At 41.0% G+C, this 17,891-nt stretch overlaps 1 protein-coding gene across 1 annotated transcript in view; it reads right to left on the reverse strand.

Moving 5' to 3' along the window:
* Positions 1–16,730, reverse strand: part of LOC150088457 (cytochrome P450 2J4-like) — a 78,559-nt gene extending 61,829 nt beyond the window's left edge. Inside the window, exons 1-2 of the mRNA XM_090369522.1 lie at positions 16,456–16,730; positions 9,885–10,012 (exon numbers count right to left, since the gene is read on the reverse strand). Of these exons, the coding sequence (XP_090225648.1) occupies positions 9,885–10,012; positions 16,456–16,667 (340 nt within the window). The 5' untranslated portion in view covers positions 16,668–16,730. The remainder of the gene's footprint in view (positions 1–9,884; positions 10,013–16,455) is intronic.
* Positions 16,731–17,891: the final 1,161 nt, after the last annotated feature.

The raw sequence follows: 17,891 nt of genomic DNA on the forward strand, positions 1-17,891 counted from the left end.
GAAGTGTACGCATTATTTGGGTTTAGTACTTGATTCAGATGACTTACGATGAGTTGCTTGTTTTAATCGATCTGTTTTGATTTTTTCTTTTCTGGGGAAGCTGGGTCGGCAACCACTGTCCATGTCATCATTTGCGTAAAGTTCCAGAACTGGTTCATCTTCTTTCTCCTTTTCATCAATTTCCATAGTGTCAGTATTTTTTTGTGTTTTTTCAACAGGTTTGGTGGAATTTGTACTGCTTGTTGGTGTTGGATCTTCAGCATCTGGTGGGATTACAATGGGTGTATTAATTGCCTGATCTACTTTTTGTTTTGTTTGTATAAGAATGTTACGTGCCCAATCTGCTATTGAGATGTTAGGCGGGATTGTGATGTCAGTCTGTATTGCAATTACCTTTGTTTTCTGTACTGTAGTTGCTGCTGTTGCTGCTGCTGCTGCATATGATCTCACTGCTGGAAATAGTGGTATCTGCTTTTTGGCTTCTTGATATGTTACCTTATGTTCAGTTTTATATTTTTGAACTTGCTTTTCTCTTTTCCATATATTACAGTCTCTGGAATAGGCAGGGTGGTCTCCTTTGCAGTTTGGGCAGCAAGGAGACTGTGTATTGCATTCTTTACAGGTATGTTCTTTTGAGCCACAAGTGGCACAAATAGCTTGTCCTCTGCATACTGTTTGGGAATGGCCATATTTTTGACACTTGAAGCATCTTATCGGATTGGGGATATATGGCTTTACCTGGCAATTCAGGTACCCGGCTTTGACTGATGATGGTAGAGTTGGAGTACTGAAAGTAAGTATGATGGTGCGAGTTGGAACGAGGTTTCCATCCTTTTTAATAAGGATTCTTTTGGCATGTATGACATTCTGGTTTTGTAGCTCTTGTACGATTTCTTCTTCAGAGCTATTTAGGAGGTCCCATTCCACGATAACCCCTTTAGATGAATTTAAAGTGGCATGTGGAGTGACTTTGATGGGAATCCCTCCAAAAGTTTTGGTTTCAAGAAGAAGCTCAGAATGTCGATGATTTGACGTTTCTATCAGAAGGTCGCCTGATTTCAAGCGGCGAACCATTTTCGGTGGACCAGCTATATGTTCTAGACACCTCTGTATAACAAAGGGAGAAAGTTTACAAACTGGTTGGTCTGATAGTGAATGAACAATTAGAAAGAGTGGCGAGATGGTGTGGGTCACATCTTTCTTTTGTCTTTTGGCAGTAGATGGATTAGGATCATCTTGCTGCCGATTGTGATCAGTTTGATCCATAATTCCAGGAGAAGCCTGGTTTGTCAAGTCCATTGTTGCTCCTTTTAGCCCTGAAAGGATTATTTTTCCTTTCAGGTTTCCGGCCCCACCACGGGGAGGCAGGAGCAGTGCCACCTAGTGACCAAGCGGCTGGCGGATTAGTTTGTTAGTGAAAAAATGGATAAATATCCTAAAAAAGAAAGGTGATTTTCCTTCCTGGGTTCTACTTAAAATCTGCTAAGTGAAGAACCACTTACAATGAACTGAGAATAAGAGCGGCTAGAAATGAAAGAGAACAAAATCACTTGGAAGGATCACTTTAGAATTCGCTTAAGAAAATCGCTTGGTCCCTATCGCTTGGCACTTGGGGCCCCATTTGTAGTGATACTGTTCTTCCCAGGGATACGAGGAGGAGTTGAACAGACGTTCAAGGTGCCGCCCATTACATATACACGTATTACGTAGATGATTAGAACGGGGCGCTTAGCACTCCATTTTATTTATACTTCATTTATTCTTTTAGATAAATGCAAAAACTTCGATGGTTGTAAGCGGAAATGTTTAATTTTATTCTTGGAAAGTGCACTGTGACAATTATGAAGTTTAGAAGACGTGTTATTGTGTGGTGCAGTTGCCTAAGTCCTTTGGTGATTGTGTGGAAACCATGAACGCTGACACATACCTTAACATAATGAGAAATTCTTTAGTACAAAGTACGTACCCCAACAAGAAAGGACAACTGGACATGGGACACATGTTCCATGAATGCCAGCGCAGTATACGGACACACCTGGAACTCTTAACTGATACTGCAACGACCTGACATTTCCAAAGGAAAATGGATCTGACCTCGATTATGACCAAACGGAAGCGTAACCTGATACTCCTAAGAACACTTGAAGTGACAACCGGACAAGACAACTCAACGTTACAACCTGACATGACAAACTGATGTGACCTAACCTGAACTGACGAATATTCATGAATGTGACTGCAGCATATACTGCCTTCTCGCTGACTGGCGATCCGGGCTGGGTGTCTTGCCCAACCCGCTTTCTTCACTCTTCCCTTGGCGGAGATGATTCTCTGTCTCCTCCCCTCATTGCCATCCCCACTCTTCTGGTCTGCGTGGGTAGCACAGTGGTACCGCCACCGTCCTCCCCCACACCGGGTGGAAAAGGCCCGGGTTCGAATCCCGTCGATGACGGGAGGAACTTTAGTGGGCTTTTTTTCACTCCGTGGCTGAGTTAGTCGGTCTCAGGCGTAGATAGCAAGGTTTTTTCCCTCAGAAACTGAGGTTTTTTCGTCCAGCAAAACAGGCAAATCGACCAGAGAACACACGCAATTTACAGACACGAATACGGGTTAATGTAATTTCATTTATGGGTAACCCTAATACAGTAATTAATTAATTATTTATCCCCACTCTTCTTCCATGGACATGCCCCACTGATATTCACTTGAGGTCCTCTTCCCTATCAACCTCATTCTTCTGTCTTTCACCCCCCCAGTCTTCAGTCTTCCCCTCTCTCTCTCTCTCTCTCTCTCTCTCTCTCTCTTAACGCAAGCGAATACCCCACACCTAAATTTAAATGGGTTCAAATTAACTTTCGCCCATATTCTAGGCCTTTTTTATTCAAGTGACATCACCCTTTACAATTGAAATGAAACTAATTATTATTTTTTTTTTTTAGGTCCTAGCCACTGAAACTCAGGTGGCAGAACCTGCCAGAGTAAATAATTATAATACTGGTGTACCTGGTCTGCCTCCACGGGGCGAAAGTGGGGCAACGTTGGCCCTCAGTAGGAGTACAGTGGCTAAATGACCAGATGAACAACGGTACACGTCACTACACATGTACAATATCCATACACTTTTAAATCTCTGGCATTTCCTGGTGCCGTGACCCTAAATACACTTTACCCCAACATCACCTTTCAATTGCATTGCTCTCTCAATGTCCAACCAATAGCAAGACAAACTCTTCACAGATTCGCAGTCGACAAGGCTGAGTAGAACCTCTTCCGGGAAACCCTGAAAAAGACAGCCCAGAACTTTAATCTCTCAGACCTCAGTCCTGACCAACACCAACGTGCGATCGTTAAAATAATTACGGATGCTGCAAATACTGCTATCAAGAGGAGAAAACCAACTCCCGGAGCGGTCCCCTGGTGGTCCCCACAGCTCCAAGCCCTAAGGAATGAAGTCAACACCTGCCGAAAACTCTACCGGCGAGAGCTCGTCGCTAGAGGTGGAGATAAAGGCCCTGAGGCAACTCTACAGGGAAAAAAGAAACGAATACAGAGCTCAAATCAAAAGCAAAAAGAAACTTTCCTGGGAACACTTGGTCTCAACAGTCGGACACACCGACCCCTGGGGGTGGTCTACGAAACAGACATCAACAAACTCCCTAGGGGTGAGGCCATCCCTGCCACCAAACTCCAACAAGGCAATTACACAAGAACCCCCCCCTGCACTAGCTATCCACAATCCCACAGCACCTTGCTGCTAATACGCCACCTGGCGATCTTGACCAGGCACCTTGCCTGGCCACTTTCATTCCCTCTCCCCGGTGGAGTGGGGGAGGGGACGGGAAGTCTTTTCTGTCTCCTCTCCTCCTCACCGATCCCCTTTTCTCCTCCTAGTGGGGCGTGGGCCTGCCCCACTGACTCCATATATGAAAATCACCAGACAGGTCTACAGAGGATGCCCACAGGGCTCGGTTCTGGGCCCATTCTTGTGGAATCTTGTCCTTGATGAATTCCTTGGCATGGACCTGGGAGAGATCACCTCTCAAGCCTATGCAGATGATCTTATTATCACCGTTACCGGCGAAACTAAGGCCCGACTGGAGACTTCGGCGAATAATGCACTACAGAAGCTACAGGACTGGGCTAAACACCATAACCTCACCATCTCTGCCGCCAAAACAGATTCTATTCTTCTCAAAGGAAGTCTCAATGAAGCCACACCGCCACAGATAAAAATCGACAACAGGACCATAAAATTCTCCACTCAACTCAAGTATCTAGGAGTTATACTTGACAGTAAACTGAATTTCCAGCCACATCTTAAATACCTAAGAAGAAAGATACGTCATTACACCGTCCTTATCACCAGGGTCTCCAGACGGGACTGGGGACTCAATAGGCACACTCTGTCCTTATTCTATAAAGTGATATTTACCCCGATTATAACGTAAGCAGAAGGCATCTGGTACCCGAAAGCAATCACTGTTAATGGTAGAAGAATCCTAGACTCTCTGCAAAGAAACATCCTGCTCGCTACTACCCGTGCCTGCTGCACTGTCAGTACCCATGCTCTGCAAATCCTGGCAGGTGCCATGCCACTGGACCTGGAGGTGGTCCGCTGTGGACTACTCTTCCACCTCTCCAAAGCAAATTCCAAGACCATCCTCGAATTCACAACAGATCCCGCAAACGACAGAACAGCAGAAAAGAAGCGTCTCCTCACGCATCTGCAGCAGGCGTGGCAAGCGAGATGGACTACTTCCAACAAAGGCGAAATCACTAGAAAGTTCTTCCCTTACATTAACAGGGTGTTCCCCAGGCTTCCCCCCTGGTCTTCATGCTACATACCTGTTAACTGGCCATGGATCATTAAAAGGCAAACTGACGGCCCTGGGAATCATTGATGATCCCACTTGCACCTGTGGTGGGACTGAGAGTTGGTCGCACCTTATGTATGACTGCCCCCTATATGAGGATCTTCGCAGCACCTTTATCACTTCCTTGACCTACACACCCAAAGACCAAGAAACACACCTGCTTGATAGTAGGGAGGAATATACAGCTTTCACGCATTTCGCACAAGAGCTCTTCAGCCGAAGGAAAACCTTATCTACAGTTCCTGTACCTGCGCCACAACGGTCCCAAGGAAGACAACAGACGGTCTGAGACCATGATGGTCTTTCATCCAGACTAGACAGTCATGAACTTGACCGCCACACCATCAAACGGACAACTATCTGATGATTGGAGTTTGAAAGGTACCGTTGGATTGAATTAAACCCCTGGATTGGACACCAGCCAATGTCGATGACAGAGGCGCCAAATGGCGATTCTATCTGTGCTCAATTGTACAGTCACTTTCGATCCCATTCCTTCCCCTTTCTACGCCTTCACCTGATTGACTGAGTGTACATTGACTGGTTGGGGATGCCTTCGCCTATATCCCCTTACTCTTACTTTCATTCCCCCTCTTCTTCTTCTTCTGTACACCCTGTACTACCTCACTCTTTCTAATCGCTGTTTTTTTTTAAAATTAATTAATTTATTTTATTATTATTATTTTTTTAAATTTATTATTTTTTTAATTTATTTTTTTCTTTTTTTTTCTAAATATATATATATATATATATATATATTTTTTTTTTTTTTTACTTGGTCTCCACTCAGGAAGCTGAGGCGACCCTGACGGAGACTAGCCAGAGAACTATGGGCAGCCTGGCTACCTCCTAGTGGTGTGTGCGGGCAACGTGGGGTTCCACCAGGGGCCCTGCGGCCAAATGCCAGGACACACAACAGAACCCAACACAAAACTACCCATTCAACAAACTACACTTTTTCTGGCATTTACAGTGTTCTGTATTTCTTCACAGTGTACATATGGCGCAGATGTGGGAAACCGCAGGTGGCGCCCGACTCTAACACTATGCCCCACTGACTTCCTTGAGGGTGCCTTCTCTACTGCCCCCATATTTCTGTCTTTTCCTTCCCTCCCTCTATCTTAATGCACCACACAACAAAATTTAAATTCGTTCAAATTAACTTTCGCCTATATTCTAGGCCTTTCCTATTCAAGTGACATTACCCTTTGCAAATGAAATAAAACCAATTAAATGATTTTTTTTAAGATCCTAGCATTGAAATCTCAGGAAAGTAGGTGACAGGGACGAAAGTGGGGCAATATTGGGCCTCAGCAGGGATCCAGCGGCTAAATGACCAGATGAACAACTGTACCCAACACTACACACGTACAGTATCCATAGACTTTTAAATCTCTGGCATTTCCAGCAAACTGGCACATCCATCACAAAGTAAGCAATGCGGAGATGGGGGGAACCCCTGGTGCCGCTTGACACCAAACACACTTTACACTTTACCCCCAACAGGATAATGCCCTATGATTTACAGCCGAGAACAAAGCATACAGCCCCATCTCACTTTTCGCCAACCTTGGAAAACTATTTGAAATCCTAATTTGGCCTCAAGAAGGGAAAATCCTGGGAAGACGCCTTGGTCTCTTCAGTTAACCACATATCAGCTTCCAGGACTAAATATGAACTAGCCATATTCATTGACTTCGAAGGAGCTTTCGATGCCCTCTGCTGGGAGAGCGCTCTCAACTGTCTTACCAAAGACAAGTGTTCTCAGCAACTGTCCCAAGTAATCAGAAGCTACTTCCAAAATAGACTCATCCAAGTAATCTCAAGAGCTCGCGCTCTCGCTCTCTCTCTCTCTCTCTCTCAAGGACCATCTCAAGAGGATGCACCCAGGGATCAGTTCTGGAACCCTGCTCTTCTGGAACATAGTTTTGGACAGCTGGCTCATGCAAAAACTGACAATATCTCTGCCCTCACTTACACCGATGATTTGATTCTTCTAATTCCAGATCGATCGCGCCTTCAACTAGAACAATCAGCCAAATATAACTCTTTCTGAGCTAATCACGTGGTCTAGTATAAATAAACAGCTAATATCTGCCACAAAAACAAAACTGATGGTTTTTAAGGGAAAGTTAGACGGAAAGAAAATCCCTTTTGTTCCTGAATTAAAACATCTTGGCGTAATTTTAGATGACAGGTTGACCTTCTCCTCTCATATTAATCACCTCGCCTCGAAGATAAAGAAGTTGACTGCAGCAATTATCCTCATTTCCAAATCGGACTGGAGACTAAATAGAAAGACTCTCTTACTATATTATACAGCAGTATTCGTACTAATAACAACATATGCTTCGGGAGTCTGGTTCCATAGAGCCCTTAATTTTAAACTCCGTTCCAAGCTCATCTCCATTCAACAAATTATGCTGCTTGCCATGCTCCGGGCCTGTAGGACAGTGTCCTCTGCTGCTCTGCAGGTCCTTGCTGGAGTCTTCCCTCTAGACCTGCATGTCATTTTCAAAGGACTATACTAATGAACTTCTAAAGCACGGAGTTCCTGGCGTGATTTTCGGCACCTGTCCACATTTGTGCTAGCCCAAATGTGGACAGATCTACCAGATCCAGACGGAATAGATGCCCTTAATTCAACCACTAAGCGTACTCAACACGCGGAAACGTCCATGGAAACTCTCCGGCTCAGGCAAGTTTGTGAAACTTACATCACAGCAGTGACTTCGTGGGCCAAGCTGTTCATCACTAGGTTGCCGCCTACTACCCAGGCCACTGCTATAAAAAGCTTCCTGGACATAGAGCTTGGAGTAAAGGTAGATGTTAGAGCCATTAAAACAAAATACCCATCATATTCCTCGTTTGTTCTGTCTTGCCCTCGGGCACATCTGCACGAGGTGCTCAAACCCAGCAGTATGGCCGACAGGTGCCTTAATTAAGCCATTCATCGAAACAAAAATGATACCAACCACAAGGCCCCTAGTGTACACCAATAGCAATCAACTGACAAGATGCAAATGGATGTAACCCAAACGACAGTAACATTTTTTTTACAAAATGTTAGGAGCCTTGCTAACAAGCTACATACCTTGCAAACCCTGCTCCTCCAGGAAGACAACTTGGAGTGCTCCTCTCGTCCACTCATTATCAATATATTGCAAACTCCAGAAAGGATAAGAGAGGAGGTGGTGTTGCCATCTTCTACAAGATCTCTTTCAGGCAGATACATGTCTACAGCAGTAAAACATCAAACTATGAAAATTGCAATCACTGCAATTTTCAACAAAAATGAAAAAAAAAAAAAAAAAGGATCCAAATCTGCCTTGTGTATCTCCCACCACGACACACCTCATCAATCAGAGAGAATCTTATCTCATGGATGTCTGCTCATCTATGCCCCAATATCCAAACAACCGTTTTAGGAGATTTCAACCTGCCTCTGTCAAGGTATAAGGATGAAAGGCAAGACATGGAAGATACCATGCGGACCTGGGGGCTCATCCCACTGAATACACCACCGACCAGAGGAAATCAAGCCCTGGACAGCGTCTACCACAATTTGGAACAAATACAAATCATTCCCTATAACTCCAAATTCGTGTGGGACCACCTATCAATAGTGTTTGAAATTGCACAGGCACCTGCAACCTCAGTCGCTGCGACCAAACCAGCGCACCCGGTACAAACAGTAACTACGTTTTCAACCAACCTAGTCAGGCCAAATGTTATCATCACTGAACGTAAAGCATTTAATTGGAATAATCTCTGCTTCAAACCAATGGAGAGGCAATTAATGCCATTTCACAGGCAACCTTCCACTCTGACCAGGCAAAACATCCACCCCTCTCTCTGTTGCGGCTATCAGATCGAGCTAGCGCATGTTAAGGTATCAAGGGAAATGGATTTCCCCTCTTCATTCTCAAAATATGCAGTTTCAATGTGATTGACTTTTTACATCACCTCTTCAACCACATCCTCGAGACAATTACTATCAACCCCGACAATATGGAAGGTATACTATGATTTACCAGTTCCAAAAACTAATAAACCAAAAGATCCCAGAGACTATAGAGCAATCTCTATTTCCTGACTACTAAAAGTGTTTGAAAAAACGATACAGTCCACCTTAGTCGATAAATGCTTCAATGGGCGTCCACAGCATTTTCATACTGTTATTCCTAGGAGGTCTACGCTTTCAAATCTATTAATGACCAGCTGAGCAATCCAAAAAGCCCTTAACTCAAAGAAACAACTTGAAATCTTATTCCTGGACATTCAAGCAGCTTTAGACACACTCAGCACAACAGAGCTAGTTAAAATTCTGAAGCATTATTTCAGAATCGAAGGTAATCTTCTTGCTATTCTCCAACTCCTCATCAGCAGGCAAATATTTATTAAATATGATCACAGATTGGAGATGACCATCAGGACCTCTGAAGGCATCCCACAAGGGAGAATTCTCTCATCATGGTTTTTTGCCGCAGCACTAGAGCCTTTCCTTGCGAAGTACCCAAACTTCATTTCATACGCTGATGATCTTAAGATGCTGGTCACATCCGACGATCCAGCAAAAGCTGAGGCAGTCGCCTATGAAAATCAGATAGTACTGTTCACGCTCCAGGATTATCTAGAACGTCTTGTCCCTGTTTAGCAGGAGAAATGGAGGACCAGCTGCAGTGTATTGTTCTTTGGTGGAAGGTCCAAATAGGAGGGCGGAGTGTCTTAAACCAGCCACAGGGGAACTGACTCGGTATTGAAGAGAGTGGTAGTGGCGTCGATTTGAATCCGTTGTGTGTCCGGATATTTTTTTTTGAAGAGAAGTGTATATTTAACGTCATCCAGCCGTTTGAAAATGTTGAAGTCACGAATATGTCCAGGAGATTATTCTTCTGGTACACACAAAAGCAAAGAAGCCATTGAATAATAACAATCAATGGATAAAAATAATTTTCCCAGTTTATAAAATCCCAAACATTAAGTGTTAATCAGTTGTATAATACTTACCAACGGAGTCTGGTATGAGACCAAAAATCGAATGGGGCGGTTTATCAAGGAATTCGGTCTTGTATAAGGCTTCCTTAACAAGATGATAGCTGTTCAGTACCACCACATACTTTTGTCCTAAGTACAGTCTGAAGAAAAAGAAAAATCAGATTTACTCGAAGGATAATTAATTACGTTTTCACCTAGCAATAAAATACTTATTTAAATCAATCAGACATTACGATGTACAGTGGAACCTCTATATTCATCATTAACCCGTTCCTGAGGGACGGACGAATACTGAATCTGACGAATATAGAATCAATTTTTTCCATAGGAATTAACTAAAATTGGAATGATCCGTTCCCAGCCCCGAATCTGACACATAAATAAATAAAAATTTAACCAGGACTTTACCTTTACTGAGGAGGGATGATGGCAGAAGCTGAAGAGGAGGAAAGGAATTATATATTGTTTAGAAGGGGAATCACGTTTCATTAAAACATCAGATACTGTAACTCCAATTCTGGTGATCGATGTCTTTTTTGTCCCTTTCCTGACGATTCACTAGCACTCGATTTAGCAAAGAACTTGTCCAACGTTGTGTGTTTTTTATTTAATTTTCCGAAAGTAGCCAATCACATTATTATTGAATTACTTTATATTTTGATTAACTACGGCAATGTTCGGGTGCCACTTCTCAACCATATTCTGCGTTTTGGCCCAATTGGATAGCATTTCCTTAATGTCAGCAGTTGGGACGCTGCCTTTACTTGACCCTTCCTCCTCAGATGAAATTTTCTCCACTGCTTCAGCTTCCTGTTCTTTATGAAGTTCCAACAGTTCTTCTGTGGTGAGCTCCCTTCTATGGTCCTCCACCAATTCCTCTACATCCTCACTATCAACCTCCAATCCCATGGAACTGCCCAGAGACACAATTTCATCAACAAAAGATAATGACCTACTGATCCATGGGTTGGATTAGAGGAGTTGTGTTTGGTGGTAGATATTTAATGCGAATAAAGCTGTATTCCCCTGCCAAATCGTCTTCCAAGCGAGGGGGATGAGCAGGAGCATTGTCCAAAACCAAGAGGGCCTTTACAGGTAAATTCTAACTTTCTAGATAAGCTTGGGGAAAACACTTCGTGAATCCACTCCAGGAAAAACTGTCTCGTTACCCAAGTCTTACTGTTAGCCCTCCACATCACATTTAGTTTACTTTTTATCATATTGTTCTTCTTAAAAAGTCTAGGATTTTCTGAATGATAAACGAGCAATGGGGTTTAATTTTGCAGTCTCCACTAGCGTTACCACATAGCATGAGAGTTAATCTGTCTTTCATTGGTTTGTGTCCGGGCAATGCTTTTTCCTCTTTTGTGATGTAGGTTATTCTAGGCATTTTTTTCCAGAATAGGCCGGTCTCATCACAATTAACTTGTTGAGGGATAAATCCCTCAGTGTCTACATAGTTTATGTAATCTTCAAACTTTTTAGCATCTTCTGCATTCGAGCTTGAAGCCTCTCCATGCCTAACTACACTATGAATGCCCGTTCGCCTTTTAAATCTTTCGAACCAGCCCCTACTTGCCAAGAAATCACCATTGGTTCATGGGATCTTTTGCTTCAGGTCATCATATAACTGCCTTGCTTTTTTGCCTATGATAGATTCTGAAATACTACCACCAGCCATTTGCTTTTCAGTAATCCATACTGATAAAAGATTTTCCATGTCTTCATACGTTTGTGATCTTTTAGGAGCAAAAATTTTTACACTTTTTGCCACATCATACGCTTTAATTGCTTCTTTATTTTTAATTATGCTGCTTACCGTAGTTCTCGGCATGTTAAATTCTAACGCTAAGTTGGAAACACGTGTTCCACTTTCAAACTTAGCAATGATTTCTTTTTTCAACTCAATTGTGGTTCTCACAGCTTTCCTTTTTGGTTGTTTTTCTTCACTACACTTTTCTTTTCAACTTCTTTTTACAAAGATAACTGCAAAAAATTGGAAAATTAAAAAAAATTTCGAAGGAAAAAATAACAGGTGATGAGCACTGAACGATCGCAGACTACTGGGCAGACGAAAAGTCACCCACCATGTGGTGGGTGACTTTTCGTGATGAATATTGGATTTTTGGAGGAATATCGGAGAATGTTTTTGCCGAAAAAATATGTGATGAATATAGGGGTTCCACTGTACATATCTGGTATAAATATAGCATACTGGTAAAATTTCTTTACACTAAAAGAGAAGGGAGTAGGAAACTGAAAAATTTTAATCAGAAGTTAAGAGTTCTAACTTCTGAAAGCCCTAAAAAGGAATTAAGCTTTGGTAGTTCCGCTGATAAAGGGTCAATATGTTGTAAATCAGTTCATCTCCTTTCCTGACTTGTTGCAGCAACCTGTATCCAGCTTAGTGTACCTTGGAAATTTTTTTTATTTGTATAATCCAATTCTTCATGTAGATGATGATCTCTTAACTAGATAGCTTAACTCAGACGTTCTCTATACTACATCAAAGGTTGTGCAGGGAAGTGTCCTGATATATACTATTCTCCGCAAATAAAAAATCTGCCATCAGTATACTACCCTATATGATATGCATGATGGATTCCAAAACTAGCAACATGTTTTAACAAAAACAACTATTACTTAAACAGCAAAAATTATTTAACCCACAGGATGACAGAAGAATGCGCTCCAAAGCCAGAGCAATCTTTAAATTAACGTAAGTCTGTTACAGAAGCACATTTAACTTATATTTCAGTCCATATATATTGAAAAGCACAGGTGGTAAAATCACCGTCTTCCCCACATCGAGTGGAAAAGGCCAGTTCGAATGGCGTCAATGATGCGAGGAATTTTCAGTGGGGGGGAAGGGAGCTTTTTCACAACATGGCCAAGTTAGTCAGTCTCAGGCGGTTTTTCCTTCCAAAAACTGGGTTTTTCATCAGGTAGACAGGAAATCGTCAAAGAGTGCACGCAATTTACAGGCAGCATATACCTTGCCCTACCATTAATATTCGGACACTCCTGCATGGATGGGGAAACACGCCCTACGCATGCAACACATGTGTGTGTGTGTGTGTGTGTGTGTGTGTGTGTATATATATATATATATATATATATATATATATATTTTTTTTTTTTTTTGTTTTTGTTTTAAGAAGTTTGATATTGCATTTTATAAATTTAGTTAATTTATTAATTTAAATTTAGTTAATTATAAATTTTGCACGTGAATATTTTTTATATATAAAAAAATTAAAAAAAAAAGTCTATATTGTTTCTAGGGGGGGTTGAACCCACCCAGGTGTCCCGCATTGGAATGCTAAGGATCTGGTCACTTTACATATAATCCATTTGAAATAAGTGTGACATCAATGTTCGAACAACCATGAACATTGTCAGAAGTAAACGGATGGCCTGGTAGATTCAATATATATAAATTCAATATCTGACGAGACTGTTGTACTGCCTTTCCGAGTACCCCTGGTCAGGTGGAGAGAGTTTCCGTGGTATTAAGGTGCACTGCTGGACGGTGGCAGTATCATAGCGATAATGCCATACTTTCATTTCATGAAAACATCATTAACAATCGACTTTGGATGTGGTAGGCTGTCAGCAATTGAACGAATCGACAAGCAATCAATGTGACATCCAACAATACCATCTCTGTCGAAATCAATCAACTGTGTCTAAAACAATCAATTATGTGCAATAATAAGAACAACCGACTCGCGTGGCTGATGCCCCTTTCATATGCACCGATCTGATTCGTTTATTTATGGGGTCTCATGTTTCCAATGGATTATGAAAACAGAGGTGTCCGGGTACTTTCTTTGGTGGGGGTGTACACCACAGGCAAAAAACTTCAGTTATTAAATAGTCCAAGGAGGCTATATTTAACTGCAATAGGTCAGTAAGTCACTGATCTTTGAAAATCAGTGAGCTTTGACATACCGTGTTCTTGGAACATAATCTCTTAAAAATCAATAAGTTTCACCAACGATTTCAGAAAGTTTCACATTTCCATCCTCAAAGCAACTAGACAATAATCAGTGCTGCAACCTGCCTTTATATTGTACCATAAGCAGTCATATCCCAACGCTAACTGAGAAACATTCAATACACTCGAAGCTCTATATAAAAGCCCTCCCAGTAATGAGAAAACGGTCGTTATATCGATTGTTCACAAAATAGCATTAGCTTAATGAGAAATTGGCCGGGACCAACCATACAAGATGTTATACCGTGTGGGACATTAAAAAGAGAGTCGCTATAAAGAGATTCGACTGTATAAACTGTTTTTGGAGACGTACGAAAATCGCTCTTTTAAAAGGAGGGAAATAAAAGTTGGAACTGTTTTAATACGCAACTTCGTTTGCACCTGTGACACAAAAATCAAAGTGAATAACGGTGCTGGGAAACCGATTCATTTGGAGGTATAAATCGCGCTAGCAGTGAGTACAGAAAACCAATTCACATGCTGAAGAAAGGATAAATTATATGCACACAGTAAAAATTTTAAATTTAATAATAATAACTAGGGGGCTTTGTCTCCTGCTCGCCAACCTCTGCGCATGTTTTTCTATGTAATATGTAGAGGTAGAACGGAGTAAGTCAAATCTTCTCTAGGTAAAAAACACACCTATCGAAACGCACTGATCAATATCTAATCTAATATATATAAAAAGAAAAAACTATAAAAAGTAAAATTGTGTGAATTTTCAGTGAATGAAAGTTATTAATTGCATGTTCTATCTTAGCCTCTTCACTGGACAGACTGATGGCTATGCAAGCCCCGAGAGGCCTCATGGTATCCAAGCTAACACCATGCTGTAGCTTTTCCTAGCTGGCATGGTGTGGGATGCTGACACGACATTAGGGTAACCCCAGGCCAGTTTGGGACAGAGCTGCAAAACGCAAGCTCCACCACAGCATCTATTTCCTTGTGTTCTTTTATTCCTACCGCCTGGGGTGGTTGAGTCTCCTTCCCCTACATTGGGTGGTCCCTAACCCCTTTTGCGTGGTGGCTCACCCCACTACCCAGTTTCAACTCCAATCCTCTGGACCACGATGGGCATCCTGTACCAGGGGTCCCCTTACTGTCTCCTCTTTCAAATCAGGCGAGTGCCTCAACTATTGCCCCACTGTTTTCTGTTCCTTTTATCCTACCCTTTCCTTATCTTTCCATTAACTCCTTTCCAATAATTTTTTTTGGGGATCTCCTTGGATGCCTAGGCTACACCAGGATACACCCCACCAGAATTTTCTCCTCTCCTAATGTGTCCTGGCCCGCCTCCCCGGGGAGGTGATGGAAACTGGAGATGTTAGTGGCTCTCCACAGGCCCCCTAGGCTAAGTGGCCAGAGGAACAACACAAGCCACACTAATACTTCACACAAAACACACACCCTGGCCTTATGTAGAGTACTGTATTCTACACAGAGTAAAAAGGCGGAGTTGGAAGATACCCTCGGTGCCGCCAGACAAAAAACACTGTCACTATGATCGATATCTAATCAGGAAATGACCTATGTAATTATTTACCTGTGCATTTGTAGTGCGCGGCATTCTCAAGGTCGAATAAATATCACTAAGTAATTATTTGCCTGCGTTTACATAGGTCACTTAGGAAAAGGAATTTTGCTTGGGGTTTCATAATGCATGAGGAATACTGCTGCATCCCAAAGAGCAGGACTAAAATATTTCACTGAAATATTTACAAAATACTAAAAATCACTGTACATGTATTTACAAATATACAATATTCATTAATATACAAAAAACGTTACAATGGAACATCAAATGTTAGACAAATGGAAGCACGTGCATGAGGTTGGTGAACGTTCTGGAGGCAATTGTAAATAATTAATTGCATTTGTAGTGACGTAATTGCCTCGCCCTCTTCTCCCATTGGCTCGAATAACTCTAAGAGGAAAACCTTTTAAATGTATAGAGCAGTGGTTCTCAAAGTGGGTGCCACTTACTCTTTATAGGAGTGCCGCGACGTCAAATTTAGCATTGGTTGTTGAATTTCTAGTAACTGTGTAAATTAGAAGTAGTCATGAAATAATTGCTGATCGCAGTGTTTATGTACCTACATATACGGAACATTCCGTATACTGTACCTACATATACGGAACAGCCAAGCCGAGCCGCCCATCGTGCACTGTATTTGAAACAGCACCACCTTACAAAATATTCTGCCAGCGCCCATTGCACCCGGTGCTGGGGGTGTCGGGCATTTTTCATAATGGATTTAGGGTGCCTTCACATTAAAAAGTTTGAGAACCACTGGTATAGAGGATAATAATGTAATTTTAAAAGCCACCCAAATCAAGATTAAAATGAAGGTTAAAGAGAAATACGTAAAATAATAATGCTATTAAAAACGTTTAAAATATATTTTTCTCATCCTCAATGCCGAATAAGCAAATTAATCGACAATCACAATAATATATTAAAAGATACATCAATAATAATAATAATACTAATAACAACAAAAAGATCCAAAATTAATTTAAACCATTACAAGTAATAGCTTATTTTCCCTTTGTATGATATCGGAAACAAAGAAAACAGCTTACCCAAATATATCGCCGTATTTTTTTGAGAGACGATTGAAGTCTAGATATGAGTGACTACTGAGAAAAGGGAAATATCCCACGATGGGAAGACTCCAAGGTCCAGGAGGAAGTTTCTTTTGTTTGACTACTAAGCGATACGTAGAATATACCAAAAATAAAGACAGGGCAATTATCCACCACAGCACTGACAAAATGTCATAATTTCGAGACATTGGTGCTACCACTGCAGGATAACTTGCAATTCAGCTTCCAAATAACGGATAAAACACGTGTGTTTAATGTCGTAAGTGGGCAAGCGCGGATATGCACAGCATATTTACAGTAATTGGATCCCGTATTTTTCGACACACTTGATCTTTACCCGTTTCAGCTGACGTCTAGAAGGTCACTTGGTGATAGATGTGGGGTAAATGGGCCATTCTATGAGCAGTTATAAATATTGCGGTTTCTATCGCTGTAACATTTGACAAACCAGAAGTGTCCCAAATTATCTAAAATACTGAGGAAGGATTTTTTTTTATTTCTGTTTTTCATTCTAAAAACACTGGGATCATAATATTTTAATATATATATTTTTAAATAGAATAAACTTAATGAGAGCGTTGGAAGATTTGCCAGTAAAGTGTATTAAGGTATAAATAATTTAAATGAATACAATATGATCAGCGTAGGATACTACGTGGGGATATATAGCAGTAATTAATTGTAGCCTTATACACACTAATAAAAATAATATATACAGTATATTAAAAATTCATGCGAAGTCTTTACCTTTATAAATTATTCCTAAATATGTAGTTTCGGTATGTCAATTAAAAAGTAGTTTACCTTAATTATATCAATTTCAATATATTTAAACTAGGTTTCATTATCTTATTAAAAATCGCCGTTATATCCTTACACTGAAACAACTTAGCTGGATATATGGAAGACAAATTCAATGTGATTCAGTTTATTCTTGATTCGTGTATAGTAGGCTTCCGTCTTCACGAATTGTCACCAGATGTCACCACCGTCTTATATCAGACCACCATTGCATAACCTGAACGAATTGTCACCACCGTCTTATATCAGACTATCACTGCATAACCTGAACAAAGTTCTAATTGCAGACCAGTACACAGCAAATGCCATAACAAAAGTAGTGGCAGGAAACATTATAATTGTCAACCACATCAGTACTTAATTACAAGTTCATAATGGTACTTTAATATCTCCAAGTGTTTCTTCAACGTCTTAAAAACGATGAGGAATGCTTCAACAAATATGCTGCTCTTTGTTGATCTGCAAACTGTTTTCATTACTATTTTATTTCTCGAAACAGATTATTTTTTTATTTATTATTATATATATATATTTTTTTTTTTTTTCATTTTTGTTTTCAGTTCAGGAGATCACTCATTAAAATACCTTTCTTTTCTCAAAAACAACAAGTC

This window comes from Mastigoproctus giganteus, chromosome 3, assembly GCF_048544385.1.
Source record: "Mastigoproctus giganteus isolate SK-2022 chromosome 3, ASM4854438v1, whole genome shotgun sequence".
In the NCBI taxonomy this organism is placed as follows: Eukaryota; Metazoa; Arthropoda; class Arachnida; order Uropygi; family Thelyphonidae; genus Mastigoproctus; species Mastigoproctus giganteus.